Raw genomic sequence first — 20217 nt, 5'->3', positions numbered from 1 at the left:
TGCTTCATAGTAGTGGATAAGAATGTAAGCAAACTTGTCTGATATTTTCATTAGTCAAGCTGAAAAAGTTTCAAAGCAAACAGTGAAACTGGTGAAAAACACATTAGAATTTTATATTCACGCTATTTCAAAAATTTAAGATTCAACAACGTAGGTAAGGGAATTTTTAAGTTGATTATTTCCATATTTAAAGCATTCCTTGAGTACCTCAAAACTTAGGGCCTGACAACTGGCCAGATTCTTCCCACTGAGCAGCACTTTATTTCTCAAAGAGCCCAACTGACGACTGTGGAAGTACTGCTCAACACAAGAGATGACACAATCTAGCTCTTTACCAAGTAACTTTTATGCTGAAATAATAATGCTGAAGTTAGTTCCTTATTCCATAGGCATTTTCTGTTCCACTTTCATTTTTCAAGGTGATTGAATAAACATTTGGAAAGCGTGATTTATTTCAAGCCAGTGGGTATTTCCCCATTGGAGTCCTCTCCCAATATGAACCCACTGCAAGTAATGTTTCGATGAACTCCAATACGACTTGTAACAAAAAAAGAAGTCCACAATGACTCATGGTTTGAGAAGAGTTCTGGCAAAGCATGATGCTCAGTACAATCTCTTGATAAAGCAATCAATGATTTGTCGCAGGTTGGTTAGCTCTGATGAAAGATATCTTCATGAAAAGACAAAAAAAAACCAAACAACCCTACTTCTAGGGAGCCCTAACCCTACTTGCAATAGAGCTATTTTTTCTACCTGAGGCTATCAGTGAGAATACAGTTGAGAACAGCTTTGCCACAACAGCACTGAGAGAATTGCAAGGTGTTGCCTGTGTTAATTAGTATGCTGAAGCATGTTTTCTAATATGCTTTGATTTGTGATGATTTCATGAAGAGACTCAAGTGTTGAAGTCAAAACTTCCATACAGTTTCCTCTGTGCATTTTTTCGACACATGTATGAGTTAAGACACTGGCAGACTTATTATTTTGTGAAGAATTAAAAGTATTAGAGAGAAGGGACTCCGTTACCTCGGATGTTGGATGATGCATAAAACAACAGCTTTCCTGCAACGTTTCACTACAAAACAACTGGCTCAACTAACAGTAACGTCAAGATTTTTTCGGCTACTGGTAGTTGCATCACACCATTTGCTTTAGCAGATGTAATCTGTACCTTGTGTAGTTCTCAACATTTCTAAATCCTACTTTTGAAATTTGCCATTTTACAATTCCCCATCAGTGGAGACAGAGACTTCAAATCTCACTGGGTCTTCCTTTTCAGTATTTCTGCCAGGATGTGAGTAACAGATAGCTGATCAGCAGAAATGAGTAGACCAATTTAGGGTTTTCCAAATACAATGGTTCCATTATTTCACATTTCTAAAATCTTCTTAATTGAGCAAGTTAACCAAAAAAGCCCCCAAAAGACCTGTCGGTTTCCAGATTGTTCACATTTCTTTTAAAGAGGTTTGTTCACTGTTAGCCTTGGTTGTCAGTCATCTTAACGATTCCACCTCAGCAATTATGTCCATATCTTATCTAAAAACCATACCCTTCTTTCTTACCCTATCAGAAGCACTATTGCTATGTTTCTAAATGCAGCTTCTCTGCTCTTCCAGTTCTGACTTTCCCCACATTTAACACATACATTTCTTACCTTTCACCAAAACTGTTAGTTTCTTTAGTTTTCATTACTTTGCAATTTTTATCTTAACCCTGGCAGCCAAGTAAACATATAAAACTGTTCTCATAACATGTTACTCTTTTCTCCAAACACCTCTAATACTCCAAAAGATTTCTTTGTGAATCAGCAGATTTGTCAATTTGCATGTATTAAAAGTAACTGATCTATTTTTCCTTTTGCTATTATATTCCAGCTTGACTTTCAGCCTGACCACCAGATAATGAGCACTCTTAATTTCTGTTTTTGACAGACATTGTCAAGTGATTATGTATTTTCCACTGAACATCATATGCCCTGCCTAATTTCTACTGGCTCCTTTGTATGATTTGCTGATAGATCTGACCTCAATAGCTATTGCTGTCCTCAAAACAAATGAATTGCCTTAGTAAGAACTGCAAATAAGCAAATACAAAGTATAAGAAGAAAATAATTTTTGAAAATATTATGAAAATAATATTTGAAAATGTGTTTTAAATTTGATTCACATTTGCCTTCATTCTAAAAGTCACTTTCACACAAACAAGCAATCTACCTGGTTTCTTCCTCTACGTTTTCCATAATTTCTTCGCACAAGTGCTTTATAATTCTCATTTTTCTTGGTTAGATAATAATACAGCACACAATCAGGAACATTCTATGGTGAAAGACCAGAAGTAATCAGTTTTTGCAGCTCAAAAGTCCAAAAAATTAAATGTGACATTGCACTATTTACATTAGTTAAGTCACTAGGATTTAGCAAAATTTGAAAATTTTGCTCAGTAATGAAACAGATGAGCAAACATAAATCTGAATAAAATTGTTATTGCATATTAAACCTAATCCCTAGATATTATATTCATAAAACCTCTCAGCTAGATCATTCTGCATGATTTAACTAACATCTTATCATTAGCAAGTTCAAGTCCTTCCTTATATTTTTGAGGACCCATGTCATAAGCAACTGGACTGATCCTCATTGTTAAATGATTTTTCTTCAGTTTTGTCTTTCAAATAGACCGTGTAGAACCTCAGCCCCAACTTAAAGTCTGACTTTGCTTTCAGTGAAGTCTAATTGATTTTTTGGTGTGGGATCAGAGTCCTTAGAGATAACATTGCTAACTTAACTAAAGAATTGAGGTTTCTTACCTGCTTCAAATAAAACAAAATTGCAATGTCCTCTCTTCCTTTAGTCTTAATGCACAAATGTAATGCTATTGAGGGGTTTTTTTAGGTGTTTGTACACAACTTGTTTTTAGGGTTCTATTTTGTCTGAAAAATAATTGCTACCACCACACTGGATGAGGGATTTGATTTTGAAATTATAAATTATTCCAAGAAGAGAACAAGTCACTGGGACAACCAAAAAGATCAACTAAACAAACTCGCTTCCAGAAAATAAAAAGCAGTACACAGTGTTTATGTCCTGAAACATCTTACCTTTCTTTCCAGGTAGGAGGCAATTAGACCAAAGTTCTTGGGGTGTTGGACAAACCTTTTATAAATCAAAGAAATATTTCACTGTAACAGCATAATACATGATAACATCAATCTAAAAGTCTGGAACACAACTGTGTCCCATCAGCAAGCCTCTGACTTCCCCAAATGAAGCTAGTCTAATCAATGTATGCAAGTTTTAGATCTAGGCACATTCTAACTACATCTACTTCTGGATTACCAGCAACAAGAGCTGTACCTAAATGTTAATGTGTTCAGTAAATTAACTTTTAAAAGATTTCCTGTACAACAACTAGAAGTAGAAATCAGCAAAAAAGTGGTGCTTGATTTAACTGGGAAGCGTGTGTGTGTGTTACTGGACACTTTTACCAGTGTGAACTGAAATTGGTTAGTTTTTACTATGTACTTAGACATGTATGTCACTCACAGCGTAATGGAGACAAAGATAAAAATGCCAATTACTTTTCCTTGAAGATCTCCTTCTCATGGTCTGTCCAAACGTTCATGAACTGTCTATCTTTATAAACCTTCATGGGATCCTCCATCAAACCATTCATATTAATAAACTTCACTCGTCTTTGTTCTGCATCAAACATCATGGGAGGAATGACAGAGAGCTGACGCATTTGTTTTTCATTGTTCTAAGGGCAAAGGACAAATAGTAGGAGGCATTAAGTGTTTATATTAGGAAATAGCTTGTATAGGCAACATATTACACCCATTCACTATGACTTAAAACAGCAGCACCATAGTACTCTGCCTACATCTTAATCTTCCCAAGCATTTTAATTTCTCCTTTAAAAGTTATGCCCACCCAAATTAGTAGTATGAACTGAAGGGATGACAAAACAGTGCTATGAATTTCACGATTATGGACATTAGTCAAATATTTTAAAAGCAAAAAAAAGTTACATCTTAAAATCCTATTTGCCTTAGAAGTGGGGAGAAATAGGACAGTTACAGTACACGTGACATGCCAGGACAGAAGTGCTTAACAGAAAGCTAGGTCACAGAGCAAACACCCTTTTCAGGAGAAGGCTCACAGACGCTATCCTAAACTAAACTAATCTGAAGGGGGCACGAGTGCACACACATGTATCCAAAGATGTTTTTCAGTATCTAAAGGAAGAGTTATAAATTATTTGCTGCGCTGATAAAATGAAGTACACAAAACAGCCTCACCTCCTGCTCAGAGAGTCCATCAATGATTTCAGAAATCTCATGTTCACTTCTAGCAATAGTTGCTGAAAGACCAGCCCCTCTTTGACCAACCCTAGATTTTGAGGAAAGGGAAGGGGGGGGTGAAGGGAAAAAAAGATCCATGTCTTGATATTTTGTACAAAAGAATACATTTAAAATCATTTAAATATAGTTAATTTAAGCCCAGTATCTGAGATACCAATCTTTTATGGAAGAAGGGCTGAAAGAATACCCAATCTAAGTTACACGGTGCACTTTAAAATATGACTAGCAAGGACTCATTCACCAAGGTGACAGGCAGCAGAACTGCCTGTGTCGATACAGGAAGTATAAGAGGTTTAGCACTGACTTCAGTAGGAGAAACTGATTTTGCAAATCTTCCCCTCTGCTCTTGTTCCACTCCGTGCACCTGCCAACACACACACACACACACACACACACACACACACACACACACACACTTGCCTAGAAAAGATTTAGTCATTCCAGGTACCAATATAAGTCACCAGTGCTCATTTCAGTGAAGGGAAAGAAAGTAAATAATTGTGAATCATTTCTCAATTATTTATCTCTAATTTTAAGAACATCACACTAACTCATTATTATAAAATGCAGTTCCCTTCATAAACTCAGTATTTTTTTAAATTTCAGCACTCAAAAAAAAGTGCAACAGGGAATAATCCTGGGCTGACAAGCAGATTAGCAAAATATCCAATGGGCCTTTCCCATCACTAAAAACAGTTTTGATGAAAGTCAAATGACACAACATTATTTCTAAAATAAGCAAACACATAAATAAACCATTTCTTAATACAAACTGGGCAGTAATACATAGGGACCCCAATCACTGCCAGGGAATTTATCACACTTGATACTATATAAACATAGGCAAAAGATCTTTTAAAAAAAAAAAAAAATAGAATATAGCCCTTTACTATAAGAAGTTTTTTTCCGTAAATCCTCCCCCACCCCGCATGCGATCACAAAACATAGATTAGGGGTTAAGAAAGATGATGGTCCGAGTTCTATATTAGGTTGAGAGATATGGGTCTCTTCATCTAAAGCCTAAATTTGCATATATAATTTGTCTCCACAGTTCTTGAGAACTAAGGTGCAACTGAAAATTTTGATCAAATGGTATTCTTTCAAACGCAGCTTTTTAAAATTAAAAGATTATTTACAGACCTATAGAAAAATGTTTATAATTATGAATGATTTACATTGTACACTTCTTAAAACTATTTATGTATAATTTTCCTTGCTTAATTTTGACCTACCAAGTGTTAAACAGCAGGGAGCTATAATTATAATTTCACTTAATGTCAGTAACCACAGCTTCCTGACTGAAAAAACATGATATGTCTAACAAAAGGTCATTCAATAACAACCTTTAATTTAACCAAAAAAAACCCCAAGTAAACTCTGTGCTTTGACTTCAGGCTATGGAATCTGAGTGGTCATGAGTCAGAAAGGAGTAATATAGGTATCTACTGACAGGGAAATACTGGCTACAAAATGACTTCTAGATCTGAACTCAGTTTGCCCATGCTAACGAATAATTAAAAAATGAAGGTATACCCCCCGCTGCAAATACATAGGCAGGTCATCTAAGTGACAATAACCTACCTCTTTGAGGCAGCCATCATTTAATTAATCAATTCCTACATGTATTGAGTCAGTGGGATTTCATGACAGATTTAAAAGGAAAGAGATGGAACAAAGGACAAGGTGGAAAGAAGCAGAGATGCCAGTAAAAAGCTAAAAAACAAAACAAGGTTGGAAGTCACTAAGCAGAAGGGAAAGGGGCAGTACAAGACGGGAGGGAAGAGAGGACAAGCAGTGAAAGAAGTTATGAAGGTTCTTGAGAGGTGAAAAGAAGCTTGAATTCAATGCCTTGAAACATGAGGAACCATGCAAGGGCATGCATTCAAATATAAAACAAGCTGACATTTCACTTTGTCTAGGAAACCATGGGTATAAAAGCCACATTTCAAATTATTGCACAGGAGAGGAACTGAAATAGTTTGTCATGAAACAAATGTTTTGCATTGGACAAAATTTAAGAGCAAGAAGATCACCCTTAAGCAATATCAAGAGTGCATGCCATTACCTTTGAAATCGTTCTTGCTGCTCTCTCTGTTTTCGGATTTCTGGGAACTGTTTCTCATAGTACTCTCTTGTTTTACTCTCTTTAGCTTTCCTACGAGGATTATTTTCTATCCTGTCGACTTTTTTCTCCCATGCCTCCATCAATTGATCATAACGTTGACAAATCTTCTGTTCCTTTAAAGTTAAGGGGAAAAAAGAGAGAGCTGAAAACAAACACACCAAGTTATCAGTGTATTGCTAACTCCGAGCTATGACATGTTGTACAGAGGCCACAGGGTTTAGAAATGGATACTCAAAACTCATCCTAAATTGAGGCCGGTCTATTCTGAAGAGGTAGTGCCCTCAGTTTTAGGCAGGGAGGAAGAGAAGAGGCTTCTTCATTGCCAAAACCTCTTCTCTATGTTTAGCTATTTCATTCTGGTTTATGCACATTGTTATGATTTTGGATGACACCATCAAATAATTTAGTTATAGGTTCTGGATGAAGAGATGAGAGTCATTGAAAACAGTTCTTTTAATTCAAACACTTTTCCACGGGTTTGCAACCAAAACATTGCTGCTTTATGCAACAACATGAAGAGAAAGAGACTGACTAGTTTACTTGCATTTTTCTTACTAAATTAAAAGCAAAATGTATGTAGAAAGCATAAGCGTGAAAAGTAAAATACTGTAAACATTTTAATTATCTTAGATTTTACCAGTTTCCAGACAGCATTCTAACCTAAATTTACAGGGCAAGGCAAGTTAAGAGGAGACTACTTTACACTGAGAATAAAATTGGAGTGGAAAATATAACCTTTTCATTTAGTCTGAAAAATGCTGTTGGCAAGATACAGTGACTCTTACTTAATTCACTAATTAGTTTGGTCTGGTCTTTACTCAAAAAGCCTTAATTAGTAATTATTTGCTTTCTTTTTGAGCTTATTGTGAAGAAAAAACATTTCACTCTTACGCTAGTTAGAATTTATGTCCAGCCCCTTTCTCTTACTCTATATGCACACTCTCTTGAAATAATTCTTGCATAAGCCACTGCTGAAGACAAGCATGCAGTGAATATGAAAATCAGCCTAAACTGTGCAGTTCTCTAAAGCTGATGTATATTAATGTAAAAAAGAATTTGAGTCTAGTGTCGAATGGGCTTAAGTCGCTATTCTGATTTACACAAAGGCACTGTAGCATTACCCTTTGTTTCCTTGCATGATTTCTTCTCTTAAAAAATAAAATTAGCTTCTTCCTCATCACCTGGTTTCTAGAAAACAAAATCAGAAAAAACATTAACCATAATTTAACCAACATGTTCACATACAACATCCAAGATCTCAGAAAAATTATATTCCTTAAAATATTCTTAAAGTTGTTGTAAAGTCTTCTGTGCACTAGACTGCTTCATTTCATAGTTGCTAGGGGCTGGAAGGGACCTTACATTTGATGCTGTTTCTTTTGACACACCAGAAAATGTTTGATAAAGTAAAATCCTGCTCCAGACAACAAAGGATATCCCTGAAGGAAGGAATTGCTAAGAAACAGAGAGAATCCTGGCTAACCTAGGCAAGCATGAGCTTTTTATCCATGAAGGAGATGAGGTGATTCGCTGAACTTGGGAAAGATGGTACCCTGCAAATGAAGGACCTCTGCAACTCCCTCACATTGCAAGTTTGCCAACGTAGGTAACCTTATCTGATTTCACACTAGTTTCTTAAACACTACATAACTTGCATATGCAGGAACATCATAAATGATGTTGGTAGACAGCTTCTGATTTTGGTTGAGGGTTCGATTCCAGTAGTTTTATCTTCTTCATTCAGAGATATTTTTCAGGATCTCATTTGCCCATTATCTTACAAGTGTCATGAACCAGTTCTCATGTATAAAACATTTGCCTTACTACAAACTTTTACTACCGAGACCTAAGGAAGTATACAATGGTACCCGAAAGCTTGTCTACATCCCTTCCAGCAATCCAGTTGGTCCAATTAAAGCTATCACCGACAAAAATCCTTGTCTTCTGCATTATGAAAATGAGACAAATTATTAGTAAGACTTGCAATGAAGCCAGAACTCCAGTTAGAGTAAAGGTCTCAACACATTGCTATTTAAGGGTTTTTTCCAGTAGTTTAGAGCACTTTGGGTTAGACTACCGGATGAACAAAATTTTAAAACTAGGCAGCCCCAACACAATAAGTGCAAATTCCCACCCACCTGCCTCACAAATAGCACATCATTCAAGTCACAGTGCTTTTATACTATGCACAGTATGGGACTGAATTCAGCTATGTAAAATGATATAGTTTATTTAGAGTGTCTCAGTGGAAAAACAAACAAATACCTACTTAATTAGGCAAGCTACTCTGAAAGAAGGGACCAAATGTAGTATTACACAGATGTGAGAAAAAAAGTTGATTGAATGAGTCATCTTATGTTCAAATCTTCCCAGTTCCTACTATATGAACTCTTTAGAGATCATGGCAACTAGGCAAAAACTAGGTTGCAAATGGAGGGATTTCAAAAATTTTATTTCTTAACTTTGAAACCTTTAAGAATATCTACAAGGAAAATTAAAGAGCTAATAATCACAGCAGATTGTATAAGCAGTTTTATCTTTAGCAAGTACATGGGAATGAACCAGAGTGCTCTGAACACTGCACTGTAAACTTACTTTAACTCTCACAGCAACTTGGGTTCCTCAATGTTAGACTTTAATCCCTATTAGCCAGAAAGTATAAAATCTTCGGTTCCAGCCTGAGACCTCGGTATTCTAAAGCTTTTTAAAACAAAGTGGCTTTTGTTCCAAAACAAGCATCCCAAATAAAGAAAACAAATAGGTTTAAAAAGCTTTAACCTATACAATATTTAATTTGAGCCTTGTGTGTTTCTTTCATAACAATTTTTTTTTTAAGTACATATACATATATGTACATGCAAAGAGTTTTTTAGACACTGGACATTAAATAATTTTGTAACCATTGCCTTCACCAGATTAATTTTAAATGAAGAACTGAGTATTTATGTTCCACTCTGGGTATCAAATCAAAGGTTTCAATTATTTCTTAAGTTTGCTTCAGCTTTAAGCCAACTATATGATACAAGCTCTTGGTGAAGCTAAAAAAACCTCAAGCATCTGCGTGATCAATGCCAACACAAGTACTTGCTGAAAAGAGATACAGGTCTCCTTGCAGAACCAAGCTATTATTTCAATAAAACTAAACTGAGTCTCAAACTTCAGTCAACTTCATTCTTTTTATTTTTTTAAAGAAGCAAGTATTGTTTTCCCTGGTGCTTTATGTTAATCAGTACGTAGTACCTGCATAACCGTATATTACTCGTTCCCCATGTTTCCTCTCACTAACACCTGCAATACTATCATATTTTAATTTGTGCACCTGTCTACAAAAAGCAAATCAGTAAACACTAACAATGTATATAATGGTATCATCAGCATCAATCTAAAAGTATTACGAGATTTCAGCATCCTAAGCACTCATAAAATAGCTCTTTGGAGCCATCAATAACACTTCAGTGGAAATAGCTCTTTTCTGTAATTCACAAGAAATGTAACAATTCAGAAGAGAGCCTTTTAATACCCTTCATATTACAACTGACCAGCCATAATTTCAGTGTACAGTCTATCCTAACAACAGGTATATTCACATAAAAACCATTTATCAGTAACTAAGTGACTTTACAAAAGCCCTTGAAAGGATAGTATTATTTTGGCTTGGAGATTGTTTCTGGGCGGACTTTATATAGAATTAATTAGCAGTGTCATTACATAATCTAACGAGCCATGGTAGGGCTTCTGATCTGGATGATGTTAGACAAAAAACAAAGTTATGTATTCAAGCTGACTTAAAACCAGGATAATACCCCATTAATTAACATCTGCCAATGTAAGCTCCTAGCATCTGTCTAATGTGGACTATAAGGAAATAACCTTAACAAATCTTAAAATGACCACCACATTAAAACGTGATTACCTGTCTACAATAACTCTTCTCCTCAACTGTACTGCCTCCACATAGCTACACTCTTAAGAGCGATGTGGCAATATGAGAGACTCTTGGTACTAATACGACGAGTCTCTTTGGAAGCCATGTCACGAACGAGAACATAGTTTTGCCGAAACATCTTTAGGCTACATTTGCAATTGCTTGGTCTTACAGTACAGGTGAAAGAGAATAGGGAATACAAGAATCACAAAAGACAGATTTATAAGATTATTCTCATGTTGCCTAGGACACAAACACTGTCTTGCCAATAGTAGCATCATGCTATCGTACTCAGCCATCAAAGAGTTGGGTGTACTAGAAAAGCAAATGCAACTTGAAAGGAATGCAAACCTTGTTTGGTAGCCATACAACCCTGGAATAACACATGATGAAACAGGAATCTTGAAAGAGTATTTTGGAAAGAGGCACAGGTTGCTTTGTTGTAAGTTGAAGGTCACACTGTTATTCCACAACATCCCTAGAAATGTGGAGCTAAATCCTTAATCATTTTGATGTAACCACATGAGCATTTGACATCTACCTTTATTTTTTACTTATGTTTTTGTATGGGGCAGGAGGGAAGGCATCACTGCCTTCCAGTAGAGAATGCCAGTACTGAGAAGGCATGGCACTTGAGATGATTGGGCACGCTAAAGAACAAGCTGGATAAAATCTATTTTTAATTGATAGTTTTAGTTACAACATATTCTTTCACTTTGCTTTTTTTAAAGAAAACAAAATCAAACATGATTTGTGAGAATTTAATATTGAGGTCTAATGAATTAAAATCTTTTTAATTAAATAAAAATATTAAAGTACTACATGTGTGCTGACAAAGTTTTACAGAAAAGTTAACCCACTGAACGCATTAGCTAAGCTCTTGGAAACCATGTTTACTGAAGGAATAAACTAGCTTTTGACAGCTGTAGCCTCCTCTGCAGGTGCAGAAAGCACATTTCCTTCATTTCATAGCCGAGTTCAACAACAGTTCATCCAAAACTGAGAAATCGATTAAGAGTGGAGGGGAAAACCCCCCCGAAAAAACAGGAAGCTTGTTTTCCTATTCCAAGCTGTGAATAAAAACTAGGTATGGGAAGCTCTAAATAACTTGCTCTAAATCTTGTTGTATCCTTCAAGAGCAAATCCATTAAAAAAACTAGATACTTCCTTTAATAAAACCATTTTAAATACAAAATGTTTCAGTATGAAAAAGGTTATGTATCCAATACATTTAATGCAGCTTTGCTTAATTTGTAAAATTCTAGTTTTTACCCTTAATTGAATTTGAATTTCTGCCCAAAATCAGTTTAACTCACACCACCAATAAAATGGCCATCATTCATCAATTCTTCATACAATCTATAAATTTAGAATTTCAGTAAGTGGATGCTAGGCTAGACAGTTGTTTGACTGTTTAGAGCGCGTATCCTCCTGCGTACTGGGTAACTGATTATTTAAGTTCTGGGTTTTTGCTTGCTGATCACTCTGTGTTTATACTGGTTTTGTTGTTGTTTTGTTAAACAAAACAGGAAGAGGCACCTAGAAATACACAGGAAGCAATAAGAGGTACCCTTCTGCATCAAAGTGTAAATAAGTGCTATTGGTAGAAAGATGGCAAAAAATTAATGAATATTAACTTGCTTCTAGGAGAGGTCAGGAGTCCACTTGATGTTGCTAAATTCAGTACATCGTAACCAACAAATAATGGAGAAATGTAGTATGCAATCACAGCCCGTCACAGAAAGCACAACAGCATTGTACAACAATGACAACTCCTACTTTTTATTACCAGTAGGGAAGGTTTTAGAAGTTGCTAAACATGTTCAAGGAAGGAAGTGACAGTCTTTTTAAACTACTCTGGTCTCAATGTTCAGTTTTGGAGAAAATATCTTTTACAATACCTAAAACATTCTGTTTTTGATTCTGAAAGGAAGTGTATTTCCTTCTCTTATAGTGTTTGCAACTTATTTGCTGCAGCACTGACTTGTATACAAAAACTAGTACATTAAATGAACTAGAAACTATAAACAAAATTGAAAAGGTCCTTTTAAGTTCAATATTTGCTTTGTAATACTGACAAAGTAAAAAAAACATTGAATTCTAAAAAAGCATTGTTTAGCTCCAGGGCTTTTATGGCAAGAATACAAATTCCAATACTTACGTTTTGATGTTTTCATGGTACACCTTTGTGTCTGACGGTTGGTTGTAAAGTGGCTACAAAGCAAATTGGTAAACACATTAAAAACACTGGACTTGTTTCCACTCTAGTGAGTACAGAACAAGACTATAAAAGGGTATTTTTTTTAAATTATAATGCGCTGCCTACTTTATATTTTCTGGTGCATTGCAACTTGATTGTCCCCCAGGCATGCACCCATCAGCTGATGTCTGAGATGTCCAGAAGTGGACAGGCACAGGGCCAGATACATAAAAAGCCAGAGGCAGGACGGACTTACTAGTTCAACTTTTGGACCAAGACCTTCAAAAATCTTGTGAGCTTCTTCTGCTTTTTTCTGTAAGAGATCAGTTTGTACAGTCTAAATAAATAGTAAAGCAGTTGCAAACATTAAAAATGCAAACTGGTAAAAAATGCACAAGATCTTCCCCTGAACTCATCTGCAAAATTTCTATCCTTTCCATATTTAAGTCTGTCAGCCTACTTCAACCATCCTGTCTGTAGTGAGTCTGGCAAACTCATACATACACTGTACATGGCTACACAATCTACTTGGTAACTCTATATTGCAAGCCCCTCTGAGCAGGAACTCTCCTCTTCAAAATTAAAAAAATAAACTATCACACTGGAGGAAATCCTACACATACTCACCCAAAGAGGAGAAAAGTTCTCCATAGCAGAGAAGCATAATTTAGAAAGGCTAGCTTAAGACAACATTAACTCAAAAACCAAAGGAAAGAAAGGCAGATGCAAGACAGACTTTGTCCTACCAGTGCTTACAACAGAACAGCCACTACAAAATGTTCACTTATAATATTACATGAAGCTATAAAAACATGAAGCTGAATTAGACTCTGTTATCTCTATCCATCCTTCCAAAGACTTGCTTTGGTAGACAGACTAAGACTATCCAATACATTAATTTTAAGCCATGTCCTCCCTATAAGTATGTCTACATGAGGTCCCAAGGGGCAAACATGCCAGCAAGCGCACACAAAGCAAGAAGAAAGTGATTATTTTTAGAAAGAATGTTCTGCTAAACTTTACTACTTTTCTACACGTTACTCTAAACCTAGAAAACTGACAAACATTTTGGAATCCACAGCTGTGGAAAGTAATTATATATCAGGCAAATGTTATAGTATTACTCTGGTAAAAATGGTTTACGTGGTTTGAAAACACATTTTGGGACTAAACTTTACCCCTGTTATTTCAGCTAAATTTTATCAAACTGGAGTTGAGCATTAAAAAAAAAAAAAGCCCCAAGGTCTGTTCCAACATAGCTTCCAATTTCTAACCAAGCTAGTGAAAGAAAACTACTTTCTTGCACAACTGCAGAAAAAGTGATACCCAAACAAAGATTATGTACACAGTCACAACATTTGTTTAGCAAGTGTTGTAGAAATAAATTCACAGTATCTGAACTCTGGAGAACGCAACTATTTGTATTGGGCATCAATATTCTTAGCTTTGCAGAAGCCATAAAATAAACAGTCCCTGCCTTGCAAAGTTGACCAAGTCTCAGCAATTTTAAACCAATCACAATCAAACTCTTTTTCGGAAAACAAAGAGCATAAATGTGAAACAAGATTAAAACTGATTATTTACGTCATGGTTTCTTGCTTGCTGATCACTCTGTGTTTATATTGGGTTTTGTTGTTTTTTTAAACAAAACAGGAAGAGGTACCTAGAAATAAGCAGGAAGCAATAAGAGGTACCTTTCTGCATCAAAGTGTAAATCAGTGCTATTCGTAGAAAAAATTAATGAAGATTAACTTTCTTCTAGAAGTCAGAAGTCCACTTGACACTGCTAAATTTATAATGTCCTAACTAACAAATAATGGAGAAACAAAGTTGAGCAAATCTCAGTAATTTTAAACCTAGTTCAGTAATGCTTCATTTTTGGCATTTTCTCCATGGGAGACAGCTTTGTAACCCGAGGAGCAAGTCAGGCAAAAGAAGACACAGCAAAGGTGATTGACTAACTGCTCAAACATGATGTTACACCCTCAACCATACGTCAAAACGACTCTCCCTGTCTGCTGACTGACACAGAAGACAGTGGTCCAAAGCAACTTCAGCATGTGGCCATCAGTGGCCAAAATGAATTTATTTAAAAATCTCTGGTTGATAACCAGAACAGTCAGTTAACTTATTCGTTACGTGTATTCAGAGTCATTAATTTTTGTGCATGCTGCTTCATGGGACTGCTTCATGGGACTTCATGGGGCTTTGAGGAAATGTCAAGCACTATTGACCACATTAATTATTTACCCAAATAACTACCCCAAGCAAGAAGAAACCTTCAGGCACCCCACTCCCCACATAATCAATTAACCACAGAACTACGGTAGGGTGAAAATGGACTCTGAGATGTCCAGGAAGTTTGGGGTGCAGGGAACCACACCTGGTACAAAAAGGGCATTTCTCAACTACTGTACCTTATTAGCCACTTACACAACACAAGTATCTCTTGAAGTTGGCCCCAATATTTCATTCTTTCATTCATCTACTCTCCCAAACCATGAGGTGTCAGAACTCAGATTTTATATAAAAAGCATAAAAACCACATGACACACCCAGATTTACTCACCTACAAATGTAAATGAGAAACTAATCACAAATCCTGGTAAACAGAGGGAATTCAGATCAAATTCCCCGAGGCACTAAAACCATATCAAAGCACAAATCTGGTGAAGAGGGGGAGGAGTCGAAGACTCATTTTCATACACTATTTTCTAGACACCTTCTGGGTTTAAAACATTTGGAGATCAGGAAAGAAAATCTCATGCAAACAATAACTTCTTTTTTAATGACAAAGTACTTTGACTGAAAAAAATTATCAAAATGCCCAATGATAGAAGAGAAAAGACTGTACATATTTACAAAGCTGAACTGTGATATAATGAATTTTGGCATAATGGATAAGATGCATAATCATGCTCAGTCAACCAACCTAAAATAAATAAATACACGGAATAAAAAGCTTACCCGATTTTCATCGTAAATAATTTGGACAATACTGCGGTGTTTCTGTTCCACTGGAGGAGGGGAGACAGGCCTCTCTGGCTCTGGAGGCTTAGCAGCTTCTTCTTCAAGTTGTTGCTAAGAGACGAGAGAAAGAAAATCAGCCATCCGCACCACGTTACCCTAACCAGTAATTAGTCACCAGAGATAAAATATGCATGTGATCAACAGTTTGATGTGCTTGTCATTTCACTATTTAACTTGCAAGGTATGACGGAACAGGGTTTAATGCCAATGTGAGACTTTTAAAATATTAGTGAAGTCACTCTTTCTAAGTCTGAACTGTCAAACAACCAACTCTGATTCAAATGACCGATATTTAAACTTTCAACCAAAAATACTTAAGTTACACAAAATTTTGCAAACTTTCTTGCAGCACAACAATCCCCAAATATGGTAAATCCAAGAATACGCTAGAATAAATTATTTTAAATTCTGGTTGCCACCATCTTTGCTATCTTCTTAAGAGTTACTGTCATCCTAAAATTCCACAGAAATATACCCACTCTAAAATGACACTTCATGGCAAAAATAAAACACAGAGAGATTTAAAGGGATACTTGGTGCTTGGTGCTTTTATTTTTCACAGCAACTACACTTGTGTGCGCCTTTCATCCCAAAGTATTTCTATGTATTCAAACCAATGGCAACTTCATTTTTATGCTTTAACAGCCTTCCCTTGTGCAGGCCAGAAATACACCATAAAAGAATAAAATACATTCCAAGGTATGACGTATCATGTTATAGGATTACATGAAAAAAATCAGCTTTTAAAACTTCACAAAATACCACATGAAGCATGTTCACATACCAAGTTGGATTGAGTCTAAAGTTTAAGCTTACTGAAATTCAGAGGTCTCACACACTTTTTCAGCAAGCAGTTTGCTAGTAGTCTTATTATTATTTGAATATTCACAAAAAGCTGTGACACCACAATACTCATTCATTTTGTATCAAGAAAGGGAGAAAGTGGCCAAAAAGTAAGATGGCCATTAACATGCTCTTTCGTTGATCTAATTCAGGTTGTTTTCCAGCTCATTAAAGTGCAAGGCTGATTAATTCTCGCAGGACCATGACACAAAATTGGATTTGAAAACTTACGCACCCACTCTGCTGCTATCAGTCAAGACAACTTTAAAGCAAAGTGATTAATGGAAAGCTGACTTTGATAAACTATACTACAACACTAGAGTGGGGGGGGGGGAATTGGGGAAGTAACATAGTGGTAACAGGAGCTGGAGATTCAAATCCTACTGAAATTCTTCCATTTCAGTAATTTATTCTTAACATTTCAGGATAATTTTTACCAGGACTTTGTAAAGAGGGTAGCATTTATGAACCAGAATATTACGCTCAATCCATTTAGAGGTTTTAACAGACCATAAGTTTAGCCCATACATTTTAAAAAAGGTGTTTGGTTCATTTACTTTGTATCTTATTTTAATGTTGCCCTTTGCCAACAAAGAAAGAAACAGTAATTGTAACTGGTATTTAGGTGCTTGCTTACTTGCTTCTTCTTCAGTTTAAGGATCTGCTGTTCCACCTTTGCAATTTCTCGATCTACACGATCCATGCTCTGTATAAGCTCTTCCTTCGACAGTTTTGAAGGTGAAGCATTCTGGTCCTCTCCACATGGCTGACCAGGGATGGGAGAGGATGGCCCTTCATGCTTGCCTCCAAAAGCTGGTTCCTAAAATAAAATAATTGATAAAAAGTCAGCTGCATGGATTTATCTTCACATGTGGTAGTATGCAGCTAAAGTATTGGTAGTTCTCAAACTGTAAATGAACCAGATCTTTCAACTGTATATAGTATTACCTTGTACATCACTAACACTGTGATAGTTCTAAACAAATGCCTACAGTTCTGACAAAATTCCATTCTGGGTATCTTTACTTGATGGTCAGCTAGCAAATGAGAAACTGAAAAAGTATACCCACATTATTAAACAGTAATAGCTGCCTTGAATTTCACGCAACCCTGAATTAATAGGAAAAGATCAGGAAGTTACCCTGTTAAAATACATCCTAAAAATGTAGTCGCTGTTTACAGTTCAGCAAAAATATGGTAGGGCCTATCTTCAATTTTGCATGCACTGAACATTTGAGTAAACCTTTGAAGTGAAATATGATGAAACCCTGAATGTAGCCATGACTAATTTGGAAAATGCATCCCTCATTCAAGCCAGTCTCAATGAAACAAATTACGTGCTTTAGTTCGATTTTCCTTCAAGGTACTTTGAATTGCATACAACTGAGAAGGTGCATGTCAGTATAATACTTAGATAAAAGTCATTCACATTTAAGTGAAAACATTACACTGCGTGCATCTGCTTGATTCTTCCAATCCCCCTTTGATCTTATCTTTACAATGCAGCAGAGCAAGTTATTAAGAAATCACATACTGACATGATTTCCTAACTTGAGTTCACACATATAAGCTGTACAAAGATTATGAAAAGCAGAATAAATATGGCAATATAAAAATCTACTCATTTTAAAAATCTGGTGCCTTTTAGCTGTTGAAACCATACGTACAGAGGCACCACAAATAATGCCTTGATTTTTTTAGATGATAAGCACCTGGCACATTCCATTAAACAAACTGGGAGCTCAGCTCATTCAGAAATCATGTGCAAACATGCATTTTGAAGGTTTGTTGAGAAAAATTTAAAAGAAACTGCTTGAAAACTTGGAGTGTAATTCTGGCATGTACAAAGTTCTCTGCACTCCCATTTAAATGAGTGGAAATATGGGTACTCAGGGTCTTCCAGGTGAGGTTTGAGTGGCTTTCTCTGTCAAGACCCAGTGGTAGAAAACAGTAAAAAATCTAAACCATGGTTCTTGAAAACTTAAAAGACTGGTTTAAGTTAAATGTTCTACAATTCTGTACTAGAAACAATGAAACTGCAAACATACTATGCAACTGAACAAAATGCCTTTTCTCATCTTCAAAACACATGACTAACAATAGTTCTACTCTTAACTTGCAAGCTGTGTGTGTAAACACAACCAGGTACCACACAGCGAACAGTCAATGTGCCAAATGTTGATTACAAACTGTTCACCTTCTTGACAACTCAATTTGAATACTATTTTATTCACTATAGTAATCTCTGAAATAAAAACAGCCATCCAATTGCATTTTTAAGCTGTTAGCCCATGCCTTCACTATGACAATAAAAATCATCTTACCTTCTTAATATCTGAAGAGCGCAATCCCTCCTGCAGAGGATGTACTAAAGGTAGGACAGCAGCAGTATTGACACGCTGAAAATGGGAATCAGAAACTTGTTCAAGACGTGGACGCTTAGTGTCCAAAGAATCATGATCTGTCTGTGATGGACCTGGATGAAACTGCTGCTCATATCCAGTTCTCCTTTCTTGAGGCCTAAAACATGGAAGATTTTTTAAATGCACTTACTATCCAAGAAAACCTTATTTGGTGCTCAGTTTAATTCATCACCCTTTACTAAATCACTTAATATTTCAAAGCTTAAATGGTGAGGAGACAAAAATTTTAAATGTGTAATTCTAGAGCATAAGCTTTTACTTTATAAAATAAAATATACCTATACCCCTGAGAGCATAAGCTTTTATTATATAAAATAAAATATACCTATACCCCTGAGAGCATAAGCTTTTCACTTAAAAAACTAACTATAAACAAGTTCGTTTCAACCTACAAAAGGACAATTTAAAATAGATTCCCATCGCACCAAAGTAGTAACAGAAGTTTATACCACTGCTAAAAGTGTGTTTAAAAGAAAGGTTTGGTGCAAAGCAGAACAAAATTCAGATTGGTTAGTTTAGTATTGCATTGCATAAGAATGATGCTTCAATGAGTTCATTTTTACCTGTTGAAAAAGTTTCAAATATAGATAAAAGCAAACAAAGATTACTTGGCAACTTGTTTCAACACTCCCTCTCTAATTCAGCTGTGACAAACACTCTAGCATTTCTGCTATGAGTTGAAAGTTATTTGGAAATGACTCCTGTTCATTTTCTGAAGTAAAAGAGCAGCTTCATTAGATTCTTTGCACCAGGTCTCAAAAAAGGTCTCTCTCATGCTTTATCACCTATTCAGGGTATTTTACAGAAAAGATGACAATTCCTGTACTTTGCCAAGACTAACAAATGAGCTTTGCACAATTTCAGAGCAGTGTTTGTACTTCTGTTACCTGATATAGGGTTTTCAAAAGGCCTTACAGCCACTCTTTTTTTGGGTAACATTAACTGAATCCAACTGACATCTTCAGGAAGATGAAACATGAAAACAACAGGTTAATCCTGTACCCACGATTATGCACTTATTTATGGGAATACTCTAACTAGCAGCCAGAGCCAGAGAAGTATTTACATAGTATTTATCACCAGAATAATGATGAGCAGTGGCTCCCTCACTACACTGTGACCAGAATGAGCAATCAGGTATGGACTGGGTTTGAAGTTTAGCATATAACCAAAACAGAAAAGCAGTTTTATCTCACTGCAAGGAGTAGCATATGCATAAATCTGTACATCAGAATGTAATTATACCTGTGAGTGAACAAAAAATTAAATTAAACCAACTTCTCTGACTTGGCAAGACAAATTCATGGCAAC

At 35.9% G+C, this 20217-nt stretch overlaps 1 protein-coding gene across 8 annotated transcripts in view; it reads right to left on the bottom strand.

Annotated features, from left to right (window-relative positions):
- The window catches only part of NCOR1 (nuclear receptor corepressor 1), a 98204-nt gene that overhangs the window by 51676 nt on the left and 26311 nt on the right, over positions 1 to 20217 (bottom strand). For all 8 annotated transcript variants that reach the window (XM_025214861.1, XM_025214858.1, XM_025214860.1 and 5 more), the window contains exons 4-14: positions 18808 to 19003; positions 17121 to 17303; positions 15578 to 15691; positions 12867 to 12923; positions 12572 to 12624; positions 7607 to 7673; positions 6426 to 6598; positions 4298 to 4388; positions 3578 to 3756; positions 3098 to 3152; positions 2214 to 2315 (exon numbers count right to left, since the gene is read on the bottom strand). In XM_025214861.1, the coding sequence (XP_025070646.1) occupies positions 2214 to 2315; positions 3098 to 3152; positions 3578 to 3756; positions 4298 to 4388; positions 6426 to 6598; positions 7607 to 7673; positions 12572 to 12624; positions 12867 to 12923; positions 15578 to 15691; positions 17121 to 17303; positions 18808 to 19003 (1270 nt within the window). The remainder of the gene's footprint in view (positions 1 to 2213; positions 2316 to 3097; positions 3153 to 3577; positions 3757 to 4297; positions 4389 to 6425; positions 6599 to 7606; positions 7674 to 12571; positions 12625 to 12866; positions 12924 to 15577; positions 15692 to 17120; positions 17304 to 18807; positions 19004 to 20217) is intronic.

Source organism: Alligator sinensis, unplaced genomic scaffold (assembly GCF_000455745.1).
Source record: "Alligator sinensis unplaced genomic scaffold, ASM45574v1 scaffold1801_1, whole genome shotgun sequence".
Taxonomy (NCBI): domain Eukaryota; kingdom Metazoa; phylum Chordata; order Crocodylia; family Alligatoridae; genus Alligator; species Alligator sinensis.
The sequence above is the reverse complement of the archived record's forward strand: the minus strand, read 5'-3'. Positions and strand labels throughout refer to the sequence as shown.